The sequence below is a fragment of the Neolamprologus brichardi genome, chromosome 5, assembly GCF_056152115.1.
Source record: "Neolamprologus brichardi isolate AB-2024 chromosome 5, ASM5615211v1, whole genome shotgun sequence".
Classification (NCBI taxonomy): Eukaryota; Metazoa; Chordata; class Actinopteri; order Cichliformes; family Cichlidae; genus Neolamprologus; species Neolamprologus brichardi.
The window spans coordinates 29531688-29556871 of NC_142108.1; the positions used below are offsets into that span (position 1 = coordinate 29531688).

At 42.0% G+C, this 25184-nt stretch overlaps 1 protein-coding gene across 3 annotated transcripts in view; it reads right to left on the reverse strand.

Annotated features, from left to right (window-relative positions):
* Window positions 1-6661: 6661 nt before the first annotated feature.
* The window catches only part of cbfa2t2 (CBFA2/RUNX1 partner transcriptional co-repressor 2), a 37978-nt gene continuing 19455 nt past the window's right edge, over window positions 6662-25184 (reverse strand). For all 3 annotated transcript variants that reach the window (XM_006782764.3, XM_006782766.3, XM_006782765.3), the window contains exons 2-11: window positions 16797-16955; window positions 16372-16613; window positions 16190-16279; window positions 13871-14055; window positions 13524-13777; window positions 11869-11954; window positions 10893-11085; window positions 9455-9523; window positions 9098-9288; window positions 6662-8541 (exon numbers count right to left, since the gene is read on the reverse strand). In XM_006782764.3, the coding sequence (XP_006782827.2) occupies window positions 8200-8541; window positions 9098-9288; window positions 9455-9523; window positions 10893-11085; window positions 11869-11954; window positions 13524-13777; window positions 13871-14055; window positions 16190-16279; window positions 16372-16613; window positions 16797-16955 (1811 nt within the window). In that variant the 3' untranslated portion in view covers window positions 6662-8199. The remainder of the gene's footprint in view (window positions 8542-9097; window positions 9289-9454; window positions 9524-10892; window positions 11086-11868; window positions 11955-13523; window positions 13778-13870; window positions 14056-16189; window positions 16280-16371; window positions 16614-16796; window positions 16956-25184) is intronic.

Below are 25184 nucleotides of genomic sequence, written 5' to 3' on the forward strand. Positions count from 1 at the left end.
CTGCTTTTTTTCATTAATTCTCAAATGGCTGGATCATAGATCTGCAGAGGAAAGAGGGGGGGAAATGCACCAGACCAAAAATAAATAAACAAAAACAATATGAAAGGTCTTTAAATTGGCTTAACAGTGGAAATAAGCCTAGATAGGGAATATATTGAAGAAGCTAAAGAGCAGTATGTATATATATCCATCAGGAGTTGATGTTGGCTGAAAGAGTGGAACAAATGAGTGAAAAATAACTACATGAACTTTGATGACATTGATTTCTGATGATGTGGTATTTTAGGTTCACCAGCTTATAGCAGCCAGCAAGATGACAAGAACACAACACACGCTGACAGGTTAGCAAACTTATTGAACACACAAAACTTTGCTCACTTTAAAGAAAAGGTCAGTGGCTTAATTGGCTAAGAAATTCTCTGCGATTGCTTTGTCATAATTTGATTCAGCGATAGATCCAAAAACATCGATTGATGATGCTTTAGCCGGACACCCCACTGTGTCTGAATTGATTGCAGACAACAGATATGTCTGAACATAACTGAGGTGAATTCAAATAACCCATATGGTAATCTAACAAGAAGAGGGGGAAATTGTGAGGCTTACAAATAGGGAGCATCCAAACTTCTCACTCTACCTCTGGCAATAATTTTACTATCAGTGTTCCCTGAACTGTGAACTTCCCGCAGTGATTTGAAATAAGGGCAGAACTTGAAATTTAAACTTACCCGACCCGAGTTCATCCAAACGTGAAACGTTTAAGCTACAAAATTCACTCCAGTGGTTTCCAACTACATGTGGTTGCTTCATCACAGCTTGCATCACACTGAGTTTAATCAAGGTGTGAACAGCAATGCACTTTTACATGTGAAAAATAGTATTTTAAATCTACACAGAAACACACAGAAAGTTTAAAAGAAGTGTAATGTCTATGCTTCCTTTTCCTTTGTAATTAGATTATTATAAGCTCTAAATCAAAATCAAAGTCCAGAACCTTCCTTTCAGCCAGTGTCTGTTTACAACACAAATGTGTAACTGTGGAAAATGTTTGTGCCATACTTGTAAGTGAACAAAAATGCGTTCAAAGGTTCCGTGCATTGATTGCTGGGCTGTAATATTTGATTGCAAGACTGATGCTGGCAAACTGAAGCCCTATCTCATCCCAAGCCTCCTCTCAGGCAGGCTGTCTGCAGTTAAGGCAGAATGAATATGTAGGCTCAGAGGATACGCACTCCCACCCCCCTATTGCACTTCAGCTTTTCAAAATGCCGAGGGGTGAGTGTCACCACTACATCCACTGTTATATGGTAGCGAGCGAAGGGTGCGTTTTAAAAAATTGCTGTTATGACAGAAAACAAAGCACGTTGATGTTTGAAGTGAAACATTTCCATCTTCCCAGTGTCAGCCCAAACAGAATACACTTTTTTTACATATAGTGAAAGATAATCTGCAAATACTATTTTTTCCTTGTTTTAAATTCTCCCGCAAAAACTGCAGCCTCTGTATGCATCTTTAATAGAACTGTTATAAAATGCTGTGCTGTGTCTTTTCTTCAGATGTTAAGAAAATGATATAGCATGGGCAAAGAGTAATTGGAATGACTGAAGTGGTACCAACGTATTTTATATTCATGGACTGCTGGCCTATCAGCTTATTTAACATTCTTTGATTCTGGTATCACTCAGTTCTCAGTAATTTCAAGTAAACTTTTTTCTGTGTCGTATTTATATGATGAAAGTAGTCAGGGTCATTTTTATACTGGTAAAAAATAATTGAAATAAACACACACACACACACACACACACACACACACACACACACAACCCCGTTCAGCTATCTTAGTGAGGACCTTCATTGACATAATGGTTTGCCTAGCCCCTTACCTTAAACCTAACCATAACCTAATTGTAACCCTGACACTAAAACCACATTTTGAGCCTCAAAAAGGCCTTCAAACTTGTGAGGACTGGTGTGTGTGTCCTCACAAGTGACTGTTGGTTCTCACAAGTATAGTAGAATGCAGATTTTGTTCCTCACAAAGATAGCTAGAGAGGGACACACACACACACACACAGATCTTCTTAGCATGTTGTGGGTCTGCTCTGGGGCTTTTTCACCACCTCTTCCCAGGACAAGACACAAGACAGGCTCTCAGGAGGCATCCCGGTCACATACCCAAACCACCTCACTCTGGCTCCTCACCTCATGGCTGAGCGATAACCCAGAGGAAGCTCATTTACTGCTTGTATCAGTAGTCTTACGTTCTCGGCCACTGGCCAGAACTTGTGACCATCACTGAAAGTCAGAATGTAGATTGACATATAAATCGACAGTTTCAGCTCTTTGGTCAACACAGCAGACCATTACAGTGTTCACATTACTGCAAACAGCACCAATCTGTCAATCTCCTGTTCAACTCTCTCCTTATTCATGAACGAGGAAATATTTAAACTCTTCCACTTTGGGCAGCAACTCATCCTTTACCTGGACTGGGCACTCCACCCTTTTCCAGTGAGAACTATTATCTTGGACTTGGAGGAGCTTATTCTCATCTGCACAAAAACCACACACTTAGCTGCAAAACATCCCAGTACAAGCTGAAGGTCATGAATTGATGAAGCTAACTGCATGATCTCCAAAAAGCCGAGATGAAACCACCAAAGCCTCCTTCCTCTACCCAGTGACAGCACATAGAAATTCTATCCATAAAGAGAGAGAAGTTGTGACAAAATGCATCCTCCTCTGCCCAGTTTGACTTACTGCTGCATACAAACCAAGCTCTCACAGTACAAAGACCAGAAATGACCAAAAACAACTAAAGATAACTGGACACAAAAGACAGCTACCAATTTGCCTTGAGCTATGCAAACAGCACCTTCCTGCCTGTTTCAGGAGTAACCTTTGATGAAAGGATATTCCAGCTGAGTACTGGGTAGTCAGCTGGGTGGAGTTTTCCTCACTCCTACAAGGGTCATAGCTGCTCAGATTAGAGCTTGGAACGTAACTCCAATAGCTCTCCTCCATGACCCAGCTATTTCAGGTACAATAGATTCAGCAACATCTCTGTCATTCTCGAATTCCAGTCTGGGAAGTTCCCTATCCAGATGATGAAGGCAGTGATGGTTTCTGGGTTTTTCTTCTTTAACATAACTGAAAAGGTCCCCCTTAGCCCCCTGGATATTCTGTGTTAGTTTAATTGAAGACCCATGGCAAATATTAGATGTAGAAATACTTAACTTATTAATAAAAGTCAATACACTGAATTGGCCAAAATTATCACTATATGCAAGGGGTTTGATTTGTGCATTTTTGAGGTTTATTAAAGATAGTATCCGCATTTCTTCTGCAGTCTTCAACAGAATATACCCAGCTCCTCTTTAACTCCTGCAGCACAAGAGATATGAGTTCTGCTGATTCTTCACTGCACAGACAGTGGATGCAAAAATAGACAATAAATAAGGTAGGTCACCTTATTTATTGTCTATTTTTGAGGTACAGCAGGGATTGTCCCAGCCTATGCCATTTTTACAGACAATTGGGATTCTGTGCAAGCAGACGCAGTGGATGAGCAATGTATATACAGAAACCACAGGGGTGTGTGTTATTCATTCAGAATACAACCCTTGAACATCAGGGGATTTCTCCTTGCAGTCACACTACACATGCCAGCATGATACAGAAATAACATGAGCTGGAGAGTGCTTCTTTCATTTTAATAGGTTTTAGTTTATATATATTTCTGGTTTGAAATATTACTCACTGCAATGGTTTTAATAAACAAAAAGATGGACAGTGAGCTCTAACATATTTATGTACTCTATCATTTCTTTACTAAAGTACTAGTAATTTAATTAAATTCCAGGTTGTGAAACATGTTTCTCTTTGTGTTGAAAGGGACATCAATGAATAGCCAAAGTGAAATTTAAAACCTTGTACTGTTATTTTGAATCCGAATAACGCTGCCGCCGTGCTCATCTCCTTCAGAGCAGCATAGAAAAAGGTTCTTTTTATGCTCTTTCAGGCAGGTGCCCTTGGCTCTGATGTGTGCAAACACAGCTCATCACTTCAAAAAGCCAAGGGCTAGGGCTAAGGTGACCAAACGACATCTGTTGTCCCGTTTCATTGTTCTCTTTTCAGTCCCCCCTCCCCACCTATGTTACGTTCTTTTGCTGAAGGCAACACTCAAAAGGCACCTTAAGTCAAATCCTGAGCCACCTCTCTGTATTTTTCCCTTCTGGTTTATGGTGGATAGCAGAAAAGTTTAAACACTGTCAACGCAAAATAATAAAGGTGTGACTGTCAGAAATTTTAAATATTGTCTGCCAATGTGTCTTCTCTTAGAAACCTGATCTCTAACAAGGACCCCCCCCCCCCCCCCCCCCCAAAAAAAAAAAAGAAATATAAAAATAAACAGACAAAAAAAGCTCTACATAAAAATAAAAGTATTGTCTTCACAGATTTATACATCAATCATTGTACATTTGTTGTGTATGTCTGCCGTCTTGAGCTGTAACCTGCTCAGAAATACCTAGGCTTGGGGCCAAAGTTGAAAATGCAGCAGCTGTTGTCCCATTTCATGCCTCAGTATCTCCATTTCTTTCAAGCTGGAGACTTGATTGTGTGGGAGGTAACGTGTTCAGAGGGCATCTTGCCTCTGAAATACTGAGTCACTTGTCCTCGTTGACGTAAAGACTCATACTCACTTGGGTTCTGCTATGAGTGGAATTTATTAGCCCATGCAGTTAGATTTACATAGATTAAGATATGTAGCTAAATTTCATGCAGCGGCTGATGCAGGTCAAGCACAGCACTAGCAAAGTGCAAAAACGGGTTTCCAAGTAGATTACTGTAAAGCACCGCTGACCTTGAACAATACTAAGTGTTGATAATAGCGTGCTGTCAAAAACCATTAGCAAATTTTGTCAAAGGGCAGACAGACTATGATGGAGGGAATGTGAGTTGTCTCTAAGGAAAGTTCTGAAAAAGATGATGAATCCTAAGTGACTTCTATTAATATGCCTCAAGCAAAAAGTTGGGACAGAAACCAGACACATAATTAAGCCAGTATCTCCCCACAAGCACTACAACAGTGTGGCGAGAGAGCCAAGAAGCAAGCTAACCACAGAGATGCCCCTCTATCCACAACAAAGACTGGCACATGTACACAAACAGTCTGACACTATCACAACTGTGATTGCTTGCTGATTCGACTTTTTCTTCTAGCATACTTGTAGTGCAAGAGCTAGAAACTCATGGAAAATTAGTCCAAAAATAACATTGGATATGCAAAACAGAACAAAAGAATAGTATTTACAGAAGCAGCGGGAACAGTTTCATATCTAAATAGGGAGCGCTCTTACACAGTACACATAAACGTTATACTGGGAATTAATATGCTGAGCATCCTGTTACATGTACAGATGAGGTAATGTTTAATTTTCCTTTCAACTAATGAGCAACAAAATCTCTTTATAATCATACTATTACTACTAATACTAAAAGTCAGTGAGACAAGGCAAACGAACAGAAATCCCTGCTTAGTGGAAGGTCAGCAGTTAAGAAGATTATATTGTGCCTATAATTTAGTTCTTGCAGCTACTTTGACAATAAGGATCATAGCATCAGTCAAGCAATTGCTTTAGGTTTGAAATATATGATTTATATAATGTGGTGGGATTAAAAGTATACTTTTTAAGCTTGCTTGCAGCTACTCTGCTTATTAGCTGCTTTGCAAATAGTGAGTTTAGTTACAAGATGAGAGAGCAGTGATCAACTGACATTTTGTCTTCTAGGCCTTAAATATTATTTCCTAGTAATATGCAATATATCGAACAACATTTTGCATGTTTTTAGTCGTTTTTTTGATACTTTTGTAACAACTACAATTCTGCAATGGACTCATCCACGTACCGAATCTTCTAAACCGAAATCAAGAGGCTTCACTATCAACATAGGATTACACTGCCACCTTGTGGTAATGTGTGTTATTGCATCAATCTCAGTTTTCCTTTTTTTTTAGTTGCATTTCTTTAAACGTGACAATGACAAAACCGTTGAATCTCCCGTGATCACTTTTTTTTCTACAGCATTTGTTCTTCAGTAAAATCACTAGAATATTAATCGAATTCAAAGGTGGAAAACATTATACATAATACATGACAGAACTTTAACTCAACCCACTTTAGAGTAGTCCACTCGCACCAAGAGCTTACTTCATTATTTGTACCTTCAGACTTCAAAGATGTGTCTTGCATTTTTAAACTGGACTCACTGAATGATTCAATAAAGAGACAAAGAGGATGTAAAATTCACTGCCATGCAGCTTTTTGAAAGAAGAACTCCAGTTTAGCACTTTCATTACTGCTATTATTTTCTATTATTTGACTAATTGTAGAAAAATACCTTATTATATCATGACCAAATACATTATGTAGTCATATTTTATACATAGGAGCCGTTTTATTCACTACTACTCTCCAATATCGTACATTAACGTTTGCAGCTGATTGTGATTATGTGAAAAAAGGAGAATTTCTTAATTCAGTGTCAACCGAGTATATATGACACCTGTATTAATCGACACATTTTACTTTATCGCATATTACCAGGAAGACTTTTTTTTGCATATTTCTAAAAATGAGCACAAACATCAGGGAAACGCTTTGAAGTAACTCTACTTCTTTATTTCATACTTCATGTCAAGATATGATTTCCATATGAAGTTATGTCTCATAACAAAAAAAAAACATGTTCAAAGAATGAAGAGGAAAAATCGTGGCTCACAAAATAAAGGCATTCTCTCATAATATTCTTTACAAAGTCATCTTACAACAAATGGAAACAAGCAAGTTTCAGTTGTAACAGCAGAGTACCATAAATCAAATTTCCACACTAAACATCTGACTTTCACCGAACCGTCAAGTTATACAAGGTTTCATTGTTACAAAAGAACAAGAACGGTCTGTACATACGAATACAGTTAAGCTCCTGAGATTCTCTGTGGGACAGAGTCAGCGCTCTGCACCTTCACCACGGCGTTGTCAGCATCAGTGAAACTTTCAGCTGAAGGGAAACGGATTTCGTTTTCATAGCTTAATACCTGTATTTGTTGGAAACGGTGCTGGAAAGCATGCTACTCCTGTCCCCTGATGCAAATACTACAGTGGTGGAGGTGTTCTGAGCAACATCTGACCTGCCGTACACAGCTGGTGATATGAACAAGTGCCAAAGTGAAATTGCAGCCAGAGAAAAGCCCAAACTGAATGTTTCTGTGCTTACTGGATCCACCACCATCACTTTGCCCGTGTTCCTTCTAATGATTGGAAATGGCAAAAAAAAAGTAACTTTTTTTTAAAGTAAATATGACGTGTGGGCGTTAGTGTAGTATTATCTCTTTTTCACAAACACAGTTACGAGCAATTACAATAACTTTCTCTTTAGCGACTTTGGTGATGCAAAGGTCTTGAAATACCCGAACAATATTTCAGTATTGCTTTGACAAAAATAATCATATGCTTTACAATATTCACCGACAGCACGACTCTTTGACACACATTCACACGTATGATAATCTGACAAGAAGTTGGCGAGCAAATATTTATGTATACACCGGAGCTGCGGAGACGGCTCTTCCGTGGTCTACGGTCAGATTTTTTCCTACAGGACGAAGACAGATGTTTTAGCGCTGGTACTATTACACTGTTTACAATTACCGCCACCTCCTCCCACGCTTAGATTTATACACATCAAAGTGAGGATATTGGTACATGGGGGGAAATATCTTTATACCTCATTGTCCTTTAATCTCCTGTGTTTGTTCTCGTATGCCTCCCTTTCATAACTTCCACGCTGCCACCAGAGAACAAACGGAGATCAATCAGTGTTTTTTCCACCCCTCGCACATCCAAGATTTTGGTTTTTGGACGATGAGAAACACGTTTCCATCTGCTAGGGAGATCTGTTCATCCAATTAATGCATTCAAGAGGAGTCCTTCTGTTCTTTGCCAAAGCCAAAGTCCCAGTTGACATATCACTCAAACAGTCATCCATAATCTGTCCTTTTTTATCTGCCAAAGAGTATGTTGAAAAATCTGTTATCCTAACTTAACCCACAAATAGTTCCCTCATGCTGCTGTTTCAGTTCTTCCCGGTTTTTGAAGAGGGGTAGGTGACACATGCACCGCCAAGGTCCTTTGCCTCCTAGTGTCCGTTCGTCTCAGGGGCCGAGGCAGGGGTGGAGGGAGTGGATGAACGCGAAGCGACTGAAGCCTTCTCCCCACCTGGACTGCAGACTGAAGGCACGCTGTCAGGAACTTTGACCCCAGCCAGACCAACAGGAGACACGACGGCGGCGGCCGATGCGGCTGTAGCCACGGCGGCCACTCTGCTTGCAGATACCGGTTTGGGTTGAGCCTGAAGTCCTGGGCTGCAGATGAGGTGATGTCTCTCCCAGTCTTTGTGCTGGCAGAAAGACCCACAGTAGCGAGCGGCGTTGCAGCCGCTGCACGTCTCGCTAGCTTTGCGACCACAGTTCCAGCAACACTAATGAGAAAGGAAAGATATAGTTCATCTCTATCTCTCACTTGTACAAACTGCATTTGTATTCTTTCATTTTTAAATAAACCCCTTACAAAACAAAACTACAGTGATTTTGTTGGACCATTTGGGGGCAGCAGAAGCAAACGCGGCAATGGATTGGAGTAATCGTTGTGAACTTGTGTGCATACAGCTGTCTCAGCAGATTCAGCAACTAAAGCATTCATTTTGAGTAATTTTTCTGCCCTCCCACCGAGTCCCATGTGGACTCTTTACTAAATCATGTGAGGCCCTTCAGCATGTTCAGAAAAATCCATGTGTGGAATCATCACTGTAAACACAGTGCCTTTTTCCACTTTAATCTACTCATTTGCACCACTGTTATTGCTTTATTACACTATTAATCTGTAATTGCTATTAAAAATGCCCAAAAGACTGTAACTCTAAATGATGTATACTTGGACATTTAAGTGCATGCATACATACAAAACACACATATATGTACACACACATATATACACACACATCTTGTTGCTGTAGTTTCTCTGCAGTTCTTGCTCACCTCACTGGAGTCCTCTTGTTCATTAATGACCATGATGGCATCTTCTTGCGCCTTCCGCTTGGCCTCAGCCACAGTCTTTTCCATCTTGGCCCTCTCAGCAGCAATCATCTCAAATGCTTTCTGCTCAGCCTCTGCTACAGCTTTCTGAACCTCTTCCATGGCCTGACGCTTAACTTCATTCACCGCTTCTTCTACAGTTCAGAGAAGACAAGAGATTTAGGTGGGGCTCACCTTGTTTTTCACTGTGCACACTTGCATAAGTAAAGCACACAGCGATCTGCTAAGTGTGTCAAAATATCACTTTGTAAATGCAACAACTGGTTGAGTCTTTATACTAATTTTGTTTCATGTTCTTACCAGCTTTTCTCCAGATTTCATCTGTGACATATGCTGAGCCTGGCCGTGGAGCAAAATCACGCTGAGAGTCTGCAGGGGAGGCAGAAACGGAAGCAATTAGCACCTGCCGGGGCTTTGAAACTTCATATATTTATTTATTTTCATTTATTTATACTGGGGCTGACACTCCTTGAAGGTGATGGGGGCATATAAAAAAAAGGCCTGATAGACAGACAGTAATAGTTTCTTTGTCATCTTGACATTTATTCTGTCACTGGTGCAAACAATTCCGAATATCTAGGCCACACAACCAATGTTATTGTTAGTTATCAGAGTCCTGGACGGATCTGCGATCTGACAGCTTCAGAAAGGAATGTGTTTGGCTTGGAGAGAAATGCAGACCATCAAGCTGTGTCAATACTCTGTTTCTTCCCTCAAATCTGTCTCCCTGAATCGTAATTCATTCCTAACTCACTACTGGGCTCTGCCTCTCTAATACTGCTGCCTATCTTATCTCCTTTTCCCGCTTCTTTCTCCATCACTCACAGCTGATCTCGCCACCTCTTTCTCTCTTTGCCTTCATTTACATCCCTTCTCTTCCACCAAGCCTTTATACACCCCCACTATAGCAGACCAAGCCTAGGCAAGCAGGCAGGCTTTCCGACTGGGAGCCCAGATGGTGCTCTGGCGAGTCAGCTAGCTCTGGGTCTCTGTGCCTGCAGGACGGCAGGACGGCCCTTCTGTGGCCGATATGGCGGAGGCCAATCCTGGCACCTGTCTGTGACTATGGAGCAGCAGGGGGATGGCAAGGCTGGCACGCAGAAAGAACACTGCCAGTACACAGCAGACTGAGGGACTAACTGTGGATGGACTCACTAACACGCTGACGTGTGACTTCGGCGCAGTTCTATTAATGACCACTAGATGATGTAATGACTATGAAACAGAAATGACTCTGGACATTTGCATCGCCTAAATTAATCTCAGGATGTCCAGATCATTATGTGCTATTATTCACAATGCTTGTAGTTTATCTAGCATCATTATCCCAGAGTGAACAACCCATGGATATATTTCTTTAGAAAAGACATTTGCTTACCCATTCTAAAGGTAATTTAATGAACTGATCTCAAAATAAATAACACTTTTAAAAGGAAATGGAAACATCCGTCTTTTAAACTGAATTGAACTGTTAATGCTTAAAGCAGTTTCCAACACCCAAAACATAGTAGATGTTAAGGGATAATTAATTAATTAACCCCCCAAAAAACTGGGCTTCTGCATGTTACTAGCAGGTTAAATGTGAAGTTTAGAGCATGTGCAACATCAAGCATTATATAAATTTGGCTTCTTTCTGAAAATCATGAAACATTTGCTGTAGTAAAGCAGCAAGCGTAAACAATGAAAAGTTATTGGTCCCTGACGAAAGCGAAACCCCAAAAAAAACAGCGGTACCCACCCGACTCAGAAGAGTGAGGGCTGTGCGTCTTGGAGAATGGAGCGGATGCCGGTCCTCCTTTGCGCGGGTCTTCCTGCTCGCTCGAACGTCGTCTCCAGTAGTTAAGCTCCTCGCGATCTGACTCCTGGCATCGTCTGAGAACGCTCACTGACCGCCGTGTCTTTTCTACCATGTCCACAATACAGTTCAACACCTTGATGACGACAAACAACATTTTATTAATTGAGATCGCTTTTAGCTACTTGAGGAATTATTTAAATCTTACATCATTTAATAGCTATGTCTGAAGTTTCAAAAAGTTCTTATATCATCCAATCAAGAACCAGTTTCACAAACCATCTCCTTGACTTGGTAGAATTTCATCCCAGTAAGCAGTTAAACATAAATACCTTGTTTTAATGCCTAAAACACATTGACTTATGTTAATAACTGTAATTTCCCAGCAAACCTTTGTGTCTTTTCTATGTTTCTTCTTCTTGTAAGCTTTTCAATAACCTGACCATTTATCTCCTGGAAAGGTAGTTCAGGATGTCTTAATCACAATCCATTAAGAAACTCATTAACGTCCACATTCACAGACCTATTGCATAACCCTTTCTTGACTTAATATTTATATTTTACTTCAAATTACCTACAAGCCTTTTTTGCCAATAAATAACACAATCATACAGTCTATTATTTCAATAGGTACCTATGGCAAAGTGTCTTGCCTACATCATGGCAAGTCTAAGTTCCCCTTAACAGCTTATTATAATAATAATAATAATAAGTTTAATAATGAACCCCCAATAAAATGTTTGAACCCATACCTAATAAATTAATTGCAGCTTATGTCTTATCAGAATGTTCTGGCCTACCGATTATGTGTGCTTTTAAGCTGTGATAGATTGCTTTAGTGGTAAACCCCAGTAAAACAAATCACATTCTTTCTGTATCAAAAGTCAACAGCACCAGTGGTGCCTGTCCGCAGCCTTACATGGTCCAGATGCCTCCATTCATCAGCCCACTCTCTGTCTGTCAGTCTGTGGTCCACTGGCTCCTCACGGTAGCCCCCATTAGTGCCTGATTGAATCACACACAAGACAAACCACAGGCCATCATGATTAACATTCTTCTTAATGCAAGAGAAGCCACAAGTGACAGTAAGTCAAAAACACCTACGCATGTATATATATGGTAAATAAGTGCTTCTGTTAAAATTACAAAAAACACATTTACATTAAACTTAAAGACAATTTTATCATTTCCCACCACGAGAAACTAAACAAATTTAAAAGTACTAAATCGAGGCTATTGGCTAAAACTTGAACACGCGACAATTAAGGATGACAAAAGGAGCTTTATTTATTTTCTTTTTGTTTATGCCTTGATTGAGGGCAGGTGAACATGCAGAGGCAAGAAGATAAAGGGACAGTGAGAAACAAAGATTGAGCGAAAGTGAAAAAGAGACCCCTGTGATATAAAACAGACTCCCAGCGCCCAGAGCTCCAGAGCTTGCACACATCTGGAAGTCAGCTGTCAACCACACACTCACATACACCCAAAACTTCTCCCTTAGCACCTCCCCTCCTGGAGCTCACAGCATTCCAGTAGGGAGACACTCAGGCTGAGTGGAGTGGCTCCACTTCTAAACACAACCAGCCGTTCTGACACTCATTGTAGACTATTACGGCTACACGCACACACACACACACACACACAAAAACAAAGCTAATCTGATTCAAATCCAGTCATTACACTGTGACATCAGCAATATCCAAATACATTCAACAGTAATCAGCGTTTGCACTCACACAGAGGCTAAAAAACATCCACATGTTCTTGCAAGTAGACCCACGCTGTCTACAAAGATGCAAACCACAATCGCTTAAAAATTTGGTAAGAAAGAGCCAACAAGACCCTGCACACAAGGGTTGTTTAGGCGAGCAATGATACCCTCATGCACACTGCCTTCTCAACATCTTCGCTACTTCTGGTTCTCATCAGTGTCCATCAGTTCAAAGCCACCAGTGTGTGGACTGATGTGTTTATGCGTGAGTGTGTGTGCCTATGAGTTAAGTGGCGGCAGGCGGTCGGGAGGCTGTCAGACAGGGGACTAAGGACTCATAAACACAGCACCTCTACCAGGAACATATCAAGGTGTGTGTCTGTATGTGTGTATGTGTGCTACCGATGTTTCCACTGAGTGCTGACAAGCCCCAAATGAAGGCTAGATATACACCAGAGTACATCCAGCTCTCCCTGCCTGGACAGTATGGCTCTGTTTATATACATACGTGGACTCCTGAGATATATGAGTCTTGCCTACACAAACACACAGACCACCCATTATCACATATAGAATATGATATTTGTGTGCATCTGTCTTCATGCAAGTATGTTCATTTCTAAATACGGTTAGCAGCTACTTGCATTCAAACTACTGTAAAGAGCCAATAAAGTTCTGTTGTACGGATGTTCTACAGAAATGTGCAAACAAGTTTGACACTACACACTTGTATATTTGGTTCACAAGGATGCCTACAACTGAGACTGAATATGCATCACCTTATCACCCACAGTGTAGACGGGAAACAACTTCAGAAAGGAAGTTCATCAGGAATATCCTTACACTGAGTTTGCATCACATACCAGGAAGTCGTGGCCTGTCTTTGAGTTCGCGGATCTCCAAAACACGTTGGCTGTGCTCACGGTGCAGGATGTGAGGTGCTGCGATGTCATCCAGGGCGTAATGCTGCAAGGGTGGAGGGGTCGGGTGAAGCTGGGCGGTCAGTGGCAGTGGGTGAGCAGGGCTGTGTCGGGGAGCTGGGCTGATGGTGCAAATCCGCTTTGCGGCAGGCTCCATAGCTACAGGTGGGCGTTCACGGAAACCGTTCTCTTTAGCCCTGAGGGGGAGACAGGAGGGACTTAATGTAGCTCTCTCACTGTTTACCTATATACTCTATATATTAGAGGTCTTTTTTATGCATTTATCTAACCTGCTTGGGCTGTGTCTCTTGGTTCCAGGCTCTGGAGGCTCCATCAGGAGCTCAGAGGAGTCTGGAGAAGATGCCAGAGTGGTGCTTAGCAGGAGGTGCTCGTGCTGGGACAAGTACTGAGCTGGGGTCTGCTTGGCTGCCCGTGCACAGTGGAGCAGCTCCCTCTGCAGCAAAGGGAGGTTTGCCTGACAAGAAAGAAATGATACTTGTTAAGTTTGATTATGATTTGCAGGTAAAGTTATTTTCATAGAGCACAGATGAACCCATGTATAAGTAGACTTTGGCCACTACTCGCTCCTATATCAATGAGCATTGATTTTACTCATTCAAAGACGAACGCAGACAGAAAGAGAGAAACACCAGAAAACCTGATAGTGACAAACAGGAGGGGAGATCTGGAGCAAACAGACCAGAACTATCCTAGACAGACTACGTTCATGCTGCAACAGAGCCAACAGATACAGTGCAGATCTGCCTCCTGGGGAAGACGCCTGGCTGGAAGAAAATTGGTTTTAAGGGGGGCAGTGACTCCTTGGGGTCTGGCTGTAAGGCTAGATGTGTGTCTGGGTGCTGTTCTGCGGCTGCCTCCAAGGAGGCTGCGGCTTTCCTAATTCAAATGAAAATCAGAGTTTTCTAAGCTGCAACTGATGTTGGTTATGAACCTCTTGCAAGCAGCATGTGTGCAGAGCATAATGTGTTGGTCACAGCAAAGGTATGCGTGATGATACAGAGGCTTAGAAATTTAGAAACATTTCAAAACAAATGATACACAGACTTCTCCCTAATTCCTCATCCCCTCAGTGTTTTTTTTTTTTGTATTTATCTGGGACTGTCTCCATCCAATCTTTCCATCTCTCTTTTGTTCCCTGCATTTCCCTAATTAGGAACAGACTTCAGTGTGTTTGCAATTACACCACTTCCTTGCTCCCTCCTCTCCCTCTTCTTGAGCAACCAACTAAACAACCATCCGTTTTCATTTTGCGACTGACCTCTTATTATTATTTAGTATTTGAAACTACATATAGCATTAGTTAAACATCACTTTACTACTCTGCAAAGACCTAGATCTTTTTGTCCATTGAAACAAACATTCCTCTATGCCTCAGTGAGCTGATCCTTACAGTATCGCTTGTAGTCCCCCTATAGGCGCAGGCACTTCTGCTTTACGATCGCCTCTCTATAATATCCCTGGGCTCTCCTTTTTTTTCTGTTTCCCATGCTCCTCTGCATCCCTTCTTTCCCTGGGGCCCCAGCTAGCGGACACATGTGCTATGTGTCAGTTGAGCATCGGGTTCTCTGGGCTTCAGCAGGGCGGATGCTAGATTGGCGGCGCCTTGGCAGCTGAATGCTCTTTTAAACGGGACAGCGGCTCCATATGGCGCAGTGGAGACTATAAAAAAAGAAGGGAACACTTTATAGGCATGTTTCACACTTCCGAGTTCCCACTTTTCCCTCTCTCCTTCTCATCCACTTCTCTGTCTTTTCTACATTTTCTACAGATCTTGTCCCAATTGCTCCATCTCTCTCTTAAGAGAGACTCCAGCAGTTATTAAATAGTGAGAACGCCACATCATTGCAATAAATCAGTAGAACAACAAAAACAGAGCATTCTTGTCTCAGCCACCAAAAGTCTTGATTCACTTTTTCCCCATTCGCAAGTAAGATATTGTCCGCAAACGTCTGAGAAATGTACATTTTTATCATCACCTATTGAGTGCGATGGTGCATGTAGATGTCCAAATGCCTGCCTGTTTTTCGTGACTGTGCAGACTCGTCCATGTAAAATTTACATCACAATGCACGAACTATGTATGCCCCCCAGGCAGCGGACTTCAAAGAAGTATAAAAGGAATGAATAGCTGTCCACAAGAGAGTATAATCAAGGATTTAGACAGACGGAAGGGCTCCAGAGATAACCAAGAAGTAAGTGTAAAAAAAAGCCGCTTTTTATAGCTTGAAGTCCAGTTATACAAGATTTATGGGATGCTTTACTGCGAGGAGCTACTAAAAGTATACACTTGCAGACTTCCCTGGTTACAGAGGGGCTCAAGAGGCTGTTAACACACAGTCATCTGTTGCTTGTCAAGTCAACACGTAAATCTTGACGGTTACTTTGAACCTGAAATGGCCAATTCAATTAACAAAACTACACTCAGGCAACTATCTGATGGGCAACTTTACACCACAAGGTGTAAAACCATTTAACTCAACGGAGGAAGAATACTAGCGCTGTGAAAAGAAAAGCGAAGTAATTCCATGCAGAACGGCACAAAGCAAATACAGAAAGATGGGAAAAGGAGGGGGTGGAGGCATGTTTACCTTGAGAAAAGGAATAACAAAGGGTCGTAAGGGGAAGTTGGTAGCCTCCTGAAGCCGTGAGTGAAACTCCTCAATGGTAACTGTTGAATTCTAAAAGATAGGAAAAGGGAAGGTTTAATTTAAATGCATTTCTATAAAATGTTGACTTGTTTTTCTCTTCAGTATGCCATCATAGAATTTACCACAAGAGCCAGAACTAGGCTTCGGACGCTGTCTCCAATCTCAGGAGAAATGTCGTTGCCAAACTGCTGCAGTGTGGTCAAGAAACGTTTCAGCTTGCTCAGCTGGCGTGCCCCACAGGTGGCTGGCAGCTGCTGGTTAGCCAGCGATGAGGAAGAGGAAGAGGACGGTCCATTGCTGTAACGCTGTGGCGGAGATGGCACTGCATTCAGTGTTGGTGGGGAATGATGATTCCCATTGGTCACTGGGGAAGGACGGAAAACCAACGTGAAGAGAAATCAAAATAAACCCTGCTGAGTGTGGTTACAACTCCAGCTTCTCTACAACTTTGGTTTGTGAAAAGGAACAAAGACTGAAGTGGAAACAAAAAGACAAAGCTGAAAAATGAGAGAAATTCTTTAAGTGTAGATTTAATTATTACTCTTACATGCTGTGGTGGAAAAAGAGGCCGGTCGTGGGCCGCTGGGGTTGACAGAAGGTAGGGGTGGCATAGTGGAGCTGGCGCTGCTGCTGGGGGCTGATCTGGAATGAGTCTTAGCATCCACAGGAGAACCGGGCATGGCAGGGCTCTTCTTCTCTCTACTGTCTGCAAAGAGGAAAGAAGGCAGGTGAGGTGAGGGCATCAGAAACCAGCAGGTCCATACGAGTGAACCAAAGTTAAATAACTGTAACTTGCTATGACATCCACAAAAATTAAAAAAAAAGAAGCACCACTTTAACTTTACCCCCCATTAGCTCAGTTGTTTAAATCAATTCAAAAGCGCCATGCCTATTGTTACAAAAGACAACAACAATGCCCAGCCCCCTCTCCTCAACCCACTTTGCATGATACAACACACACTGCCAGGGCACCAACCACCCTGCCCCCATCAAAGAGCCAGATGTCTGAAGTTTAGCCCCTCACTCTCACCCATTCAGATCAATAACAGAAGAAATGCTGAAGAAGGCCATTGTGTGGGAGTAGAAAGCCTCCTCATTGAGCTCCCCCAAGAAATAGGAGAGACAGAGAAAAAGGGACGGGCTATTTCACGCTTTACTAACAAGATCGACAAAGCTTTTGAATGTTAAATGCAACTTCTCAATATGCTATTGACGTTGAATGAGACCACCAGATAAGGGCTATGGAGAAAGTGTAATGGGGGGTGTGGTGGTGGGGAGATGTGGATCAGAAGCCGTCTTTGTCTTTTCGAGAACCATGAGTCCCGGATCCCGTCTCCATTTAGAGTGGATCAGACTTTTCTAACAGCTTCAAGAATTGACAATTAATAGACAAGCATGGTCTCACAGGTCATAGGTTAGCAGAAAGCAGCTTTTAAATGTGGGTTCATGGTTTTAGGGCTTTGGACTCAATAGCATCCTTTATTTCTTTTTCACAGCTATGAACTCTGGATGGCCTTCAGCCACGAGGTCCAAGTTTATAAAGGCTTAAGTCAAAAGGTTTAAGCTGTCAGTAGGTAACTCAAAGAAAACTGAAAAGAAGCCCAAGGAATGAATAAAAAATACTGTTGTGAGTGCAAAAAATGTGAAAACATGCAGAATTATTCCAAAAACAAATGAGTCTGAATGCAAAAGTGCAAATTTCCTCAAGTTTTGGCAACAAATCTCTTTTGCATCCTATGCTCGCACTTTCTCAATCTGCCCTGTGCAACTCATCTGTCATGCCTGCAACTCATTATACAGCTTTGACTGTTCTTCCTTCTGTTTTGCAGTCCTCTTAAAACTCTCTCCTTCGTACCATCTCGTTCTTTCTCAGCCCCCGTGGCCTGCCTGCCATCACTCCACCTGTTCGCGAACATAGGGGGCAGGAAGGAGGGATCTACGCAGACATTTGGACTGCCGTACCCACCACACACGCGGTCTGCCAGTGCACTGCAGGAAGCAGCCTGCAGCACGCACACACACCGGCTCCAAAGCTCCGCACACTCCATCCGTATGGCCAGGAAATTAGACTGACATCTCAATAACAGAATCGACGGGGCATATGGCCTCAGTGTCAACACTCTTACCAAGTAAACAACTTCATACGTACACAAAAGCCAGGATTGGAGAATTCAGCTTGAAGTGTATTCCCAAGTTCTTTGACACATTATGAACCATTAACCGCTGCTGTGAACAGTAGTTTGGATCCAAACTGACTGCCATCCTTGTAAGCACCATTTTGGGTTTGAATTTAACGGGCAGGCATGCATAATTCTGCAGAATGTAAACATAGCAACATATTGTATTTATATTCCTTACGGCATGACCTTTGAGCATGCAACAGAAACAAAGCTGCAGCAGGGTTCATGCAATCTTAAGATGTGGCACAGTCTGCTGTTAGCCACGCCAGAGGTAACAGCCAAAGCAGGAGACATCAGGTGTGTGTGCGTGTACTCCTGACAACCCTTAGAGAATTGCCTCTGCTTGTCAATTAGACAGCACACATAGCTAGATGACTTCATCTGGCTTGCGAGCACCTGAGTCCATGGTATAGTCACAGGGCTGTCTCAGGAGGCAGCTGTCACAGCAGCCACAAAACGCATATGCACAGAGCGCACAAAGTGGCCTAATGTTAACTCAGGTGAATATTGGCTTAGAGGAGGATGTGGGGTGTTTGTCTGGTCTAAATGCCACCTGTCATCCTTGCTTTAATGCAACAAAGGGAAGGTACACAAAGCTCCTCACCACACATCAACAGGATTACACGGAAATGCCACAATGAATAGGCAATACTTTTGGAAAAAAGCAGATAGCACTGTTACCAGTGCTTACTAAAATATAAAACTGGGTACTCCATCAACTCATTTCTGGTGGATATAACCAAAAAGGATTACATGTTAAACTCACACCATATTGTGCTGCTGTTTTTCTGTCTCACGTCTTCATGCACAAATAAGATAATCCGTAATTTTACAATCTTGAAAGTTTCCTGACCTTAAGTGTTTGCTTTCTACAACAGTTGTTATCACAGGGATGGAAAATAAAATGCATCTGCAGTGATGGCTGTTGCTAGCCAGGTGTTCCTTGTTTGTTCAGCTTCAGGTGACGCTCATCTGCATTAAAACATTCAGCTGGCTTTAATTGCTGCCTCTGCGAGTGATGATTCGGAACGAGGCTCAGAAAGAGAGGAAAGGGATAGAGAAACGTGACTATTCCTGTTGAGCCACCGCTGTAAAAGCAATCCATTAACTAATGAAATTGCAAATGAAAAGACAAATACACTTCCGAGAACATTTATCGAGCTCCTTACATAAAGACGGGATGGATAAGCTGTAACGAGTCCACAGAAATAAATCACACTTGATGTGGTGTATAAATAAATGGGTTCAGTGTAAGGGTTTATTAAGCTCATGTTTTAACTCTGAAGTCTAAACTCCCTGTGAGAGGCTGGCAGCTGTGAAGCATGTGTGTGTGCGGTGGTGTGTGTACTCGAACCACACTGCTCTCAGTCTTGTCACCGTAGATGAGGTGAGAGAAGATGTAACACAGACCGAACTAATTCATCAGTGAGCACAAAGAAAATTTGTGGCATGTGCAATGATACAAGTATGTAGGGTCAGGACGCACACATGTTAACGCAAACACACGCACATGAAAATAACCCTATGAATTCTTTTTTTCAAGAAATGCTGTCAAATATTTCAAATATTTAGTTTTCTTATCACGAGTCAGACAAGAAGACGTCAACAGGATGTTTTTTGGAGGTTTAGCCCAACTGTGCGTACTATCTATGAGAAAAAAAGTCAAGCTTATTACCCTAGTTTTGCACGACAGTGCCTCACATCTCATCTGACTAAAAAAAGTATAAATATAGCAACTTATAAGTCTCATCAAAATGAGAACCTGACTTTGTGGTGACGGTGAGATCTAACAGATGCAAGAGAACCGGAGTAACTACAACCCTATTTTCCTCTAACTTCAGTGCTTAGCTTCCTTTAACCTTTTCTACATTTTGTCCCAAGCATGGCTAAAAAAATACTACACGAAATGACATTTGTAACTCTTAATTAAACAGCGCACAAGCACAAGTATATCTTCCGAAATGCTGCCGTATTTCTGCAATCCTAATTCTAGTCTACGAAGTCCTGAAGTGAAAGGATAACACATACTTTAAACAACTGACAGAGGCTTAGTATTCAACCAGTGAAACACTTTGAAAAAAAAAAAAAAAAGGAAAGCAATTGATTTGAAAATTAACCAGGTTCCCTCTCCTCCTCCTCCTCCTCCTCCTGTACCATATGGATCTAATCGGCCAAGAGCTGGCCAGCTGGGACCTCCAACAGTCACCTGTGAGAGAAGGGGGGGCAGAAGGGACTGCTGCAAACCCTTCCTTTAAGCCAAGGCAGCCCGGCCCACACACACAAACACACACACACACACATCTCTGCCTTCCCTCCAAGGAGAGGAGGAAGGAGGAGGGGGCACAGAGGGGAGGGGAGGCACGAGGCAGCTGAATGCGAGCGAGTGGACTTAAATGCTAGAGAGACAAAGGCTGCACCTGGTCCCCGTCCATCCGCGCACACAGCCACAATACAGCGCACATCTGTTCCTCTATCCTGCACTCCGTTCTGACCTCCACCCACACAAACACAAGCACACACACACACACGCAGCACAAGGATACATGAAGCGACATACACACCCACACACAGCCACATCCACTTTTAAAACAGATAATAGTCCACGTCCCTCTCACTGCCATACTGTTGCCAAACAACGAGTTACGTGACTTTGCATTTTATAATATCCAGTTTGAGAGATGAAGAAACTCAGGTGACATCGTCTCTGCTTTAATCAACTTCATTTACATTATTACCCTTTTGGGACTGACACCTCCTCCTGTTGCAGCAACACAGATGCCCTGCTTCCATGTAACAAATCGCAGACCCACATGTTACAAATGTATTTTTTTAGACTATTAAAATTTACATCTATAAAAAATTTAATATGTGTTACATTTTCACACAGAGTTTTATAAAGCACAGAGGGAGACAATGAATTAGTCTGCGAATCAGAAGCACCAGAGATAGAAAAGGACAGAACAGAGCGAGGAAAGGAGGTGTAGGATGGGAGGAAAGGAATAACAAGGACAGAAAATACTGTTTTCCTTTGGTTTCATCAGAAGGACAAGCCTGGTTGTTAGACTCAGAGCCAGGCTGTTTTTCTTGGCTTTCATTACCACCTTCCAGCCTCGTAGACTACATATTTGGATAAAACCCAATGTCAACACTCTGCTTCCAACTCTGCTAGGAAGGGGAACGATAGGAAGGTGGCAAGGTTGACAGTACAGGGAAAAAGCAAAGAAAGGAGAAGGAGGAGGTATGACTTTGGACAAAACAGTACTCTCATTCTCACATATGAAGAAGTCAGACATGTCTCCGAAGTGAATTAATCACATGTCCCTATGACAGGCTGATGGTGAGAGAAGCCCTCGCATATCCTCATCACTCAGAGAGATAATTGCAAAAACACCACCGTAATCCAGCGTGCCACATAGTGAAAAAAAGGAACTCTGGGATGGAAATATACTTAGTGGCAAACTGAAAAGGAAAACGAAAAAGAGGGGACAGCAAGGCAGACAGAAGTTGTCTATAAAAACTAAGAATGAGCAGTAAAAAGAGGTACAGTGACGTGATGCTGGAAGCAGAGGCGGTTTGGCAGAGGCTGGATAACAATATGCACAGTGTCCATGTGTATGAGGTCAGACCGCAGGGAGAAGACTGACTGGATGGGATCTGAAGTTGCTGACCTTAAAAACACTTGAAAACACCACATTGCAGTCACTGATTGCTGTTAGATTTTTTTTAAAACATAGCAGTGTATCAGAAAGGCAGAAACTTAATGTGGTGCATATGTCTGTGAAGGTTCTGGTGAATCTGGGACTCTCCGACATTTGACCTTAGAACTGAAGAAGCTTCTCGGGTGAGAGGTGAAACGTCTTCAAGCAACTTAAAGAAGTCCAGACGCTTTTCTTTGCAAGCTCCTTTGACTTAATGTGGTGCAAACACCTTTTACAGAGCAGTATAAGTTATTTTAGAAAACCCAAATATTTAATGCCCAGATATTTCAGACACTGACACTGACTTTCAGACATTGTTATTTTTGCTTTAAGACTCTTGCATGAAGGGTAATACTCGTATATCTGGGAAAGACTCACACCGTTTGAGCTTTGTTCCATAATCAATAGGTTAAATGAATGTGACACACATCTGGGCCAAAGTATAGAGCTCTAAGTGTATTTGTGTCATCCTGTCCGTGCGTTGTGTGTGTGTGTATTAGCCCTGTTCACCAGGTGTTGCCTGCCCAGGGCGCATATAAACATGGCCACACAAATAACAACAGTGGCACTACAAGGACAGTTCAAATCTGTCAATCACACACAGACACACACACACACACACACACAGACACACACACCAGCCAGCCTTCTCTGAGCCCAGTGGATTATCTGCCTATCTGGTTACAACCCTTCTCACCTCTCTGTAACTAATTGGTTAGCTTGCCCATCAATCATCAAGCGACTGATGAGTCTTCAAACTCAAAACCAGCAAGTGGAATATAATCAGCGGCAATATTTATGGAAGCATGACAGTATAAAAATTACGTTTTTCTCCCCCACTGTACATGTTTCATGATGATGATCTCAAATCCATATTAACATACATGCACACACGTGTGCACAATAAAGCACACATTGAACTAGTAAGTTACAGTAATCCATAAAACAAAAATACAAGCTCTAGACACAAGAAAACAAAGCTAACATTAAGGCTGGCCTGTTTTGGACCAGGTGTCAGAGGCTTTATGGCCTCGGCTCAGGTCCAACCAGATGTTACATCACCACATGGCATGCTGAAGTTAAACTGCAGGTTTTGACCGAGACTGGGAGAGCTGGCACAATGGCTTAGTATTGGGGTTCATGTTTAAGTTAATCTTATGGATTTTTTTTTATACATTAATCCTAAAATGCTAAGAAGGAAATGGATCAGCACTGATCTTGCTTTCAAAAACATACTGTTGGCCAAACACATGAAAAGGAAGGAATATGCTTATTCACAAGCAAACCATAAAAAAAACTACAAAACAAATATAAAGCCAGATTAAAACGTCTTAAAGCTTCCAGGAAAAAAATCTGTGGGATTTTGGACCGTTTAGTATCAGTGCACTGATTTCTCAGCTAGTGAATGTGGGACATGTGAGAAAGGACAACTCTGGACCATGTCCCAACCTGACTCTCTTAACATTTTCTGGAGTTCATGCTTGAAAGCAGCACAACTGTAGTAAAAATTGACTTTTTTCTAAACCTTGACTATGAAGATGACTAATCTTTCACACTTGGATTTTGGTGATCCAATCACTCAAAGCTGAGTACCATAAAAAACAACAACACGGAGCTGTGGGCAGGCTTTGCCCAGCTGTATAAAAGACCAGAGCTCAACAGCCGCTGAGAGAGACAGATAAGTCAAACAAAGAGGCCGGCTGTGCTCAAAACAATGTGGAGAATGAGACAATGATAGTAATGGAGGATGGGTAAACGTGTGAGCTGAGGTGTGTTTTGATTGTTGTGTATGAGTACTGTAGGGTTTTAGCAAACATACGGGTAAGAACACAATGTATTCCTTATTATATATCTTGGGAAAATACGCAGCGTGCTGTAGCTGCAACGGAAAATGCTGTGGAAGGAAAATGTAGGTTAAAGTCTCAACCAAATCGCAATAGGCAAAAGACTGTTTTTGTTAGTGAAATGTTCTCATTTACATCCACACTTCTTCAGACTGAGGCAAAGACGGGGGGTGGAAAGCCAGAGGAAGGAGAAAATAATGACTATGACAGACAATTCACGGAGAGAGGCAACGCCACCCATTTCTTGTCCACCCACACACCTAGCAAAACAGCAAATGCATTTCTTCTTCTTTTTCTCTTGAGTATCACTTTTTGACTTTTGGGTTTAGAATTGGAAAATTACACAATCTTTCCATAAAATTTGCACAAGTTAAATGCCCACTTTTCGACCCGATTTCTTTAAGGGCGGGTAGAAAAGTGGTGTCCGTCTGTGTGCCCTCATGGTTAAGTCTTGGAAAACTTGGCATTGAGACTCTATTGCATAATAGCTTAACACTGAAATGACTTAATGCAATGTGAGAAGGAAGGTAATGCTGCTGAACAAAAAACAAGGTCTGCGCCGTACCCTGACCTGGCACCTATTTCAGTCACGTTGAGCCAAGTGATTTAGTCCTCTGCACTACGTACAGACTATTGGTAACATGCCACCTCTTTCATCAACTCTGAAAATACAAGTGTTAATCTTCTATTTTCAAAGTCACTATATATCAACCCAAAACTACTACTAATACTAGCTCTTACGTCATTTTACAGCTTATTAATTATATGTTGATACTTCGTCTCCACATCAGCCCAGTGAATAAAGGTTTTGTCATGGGTCACCGACTGGGTTTCTCAGGTCAGTGAACCACTGGAGGAGAGCTCTTAATAACGCACTTTGCAAGGTGAGCTAAGTTACAATATCACTGGCCTGCAACAGGAAGGACGGCCAGAGTGTGGGTGCCTACTGATGCTAAAATGTCTCTCGATACCCACTAACACTCCGGGTTGTTACTTGTATTGACTGCATAGTCTCGGTTGATTAAATGATGTGACCCTTTCGCGTCCACACACGTAAACATATAAGCAAGAACATTCAAATTCATTCGTAAGCACATGGTCTCACTGAACCCCTGGGGCTAGATATCACAGACCTCGCCACTGGAACTAATAGAGCACTTCCTGCAGCAAACTCTTGAAGCAGCTGCTCTGTTCTGTGTGTATAGACGCATGG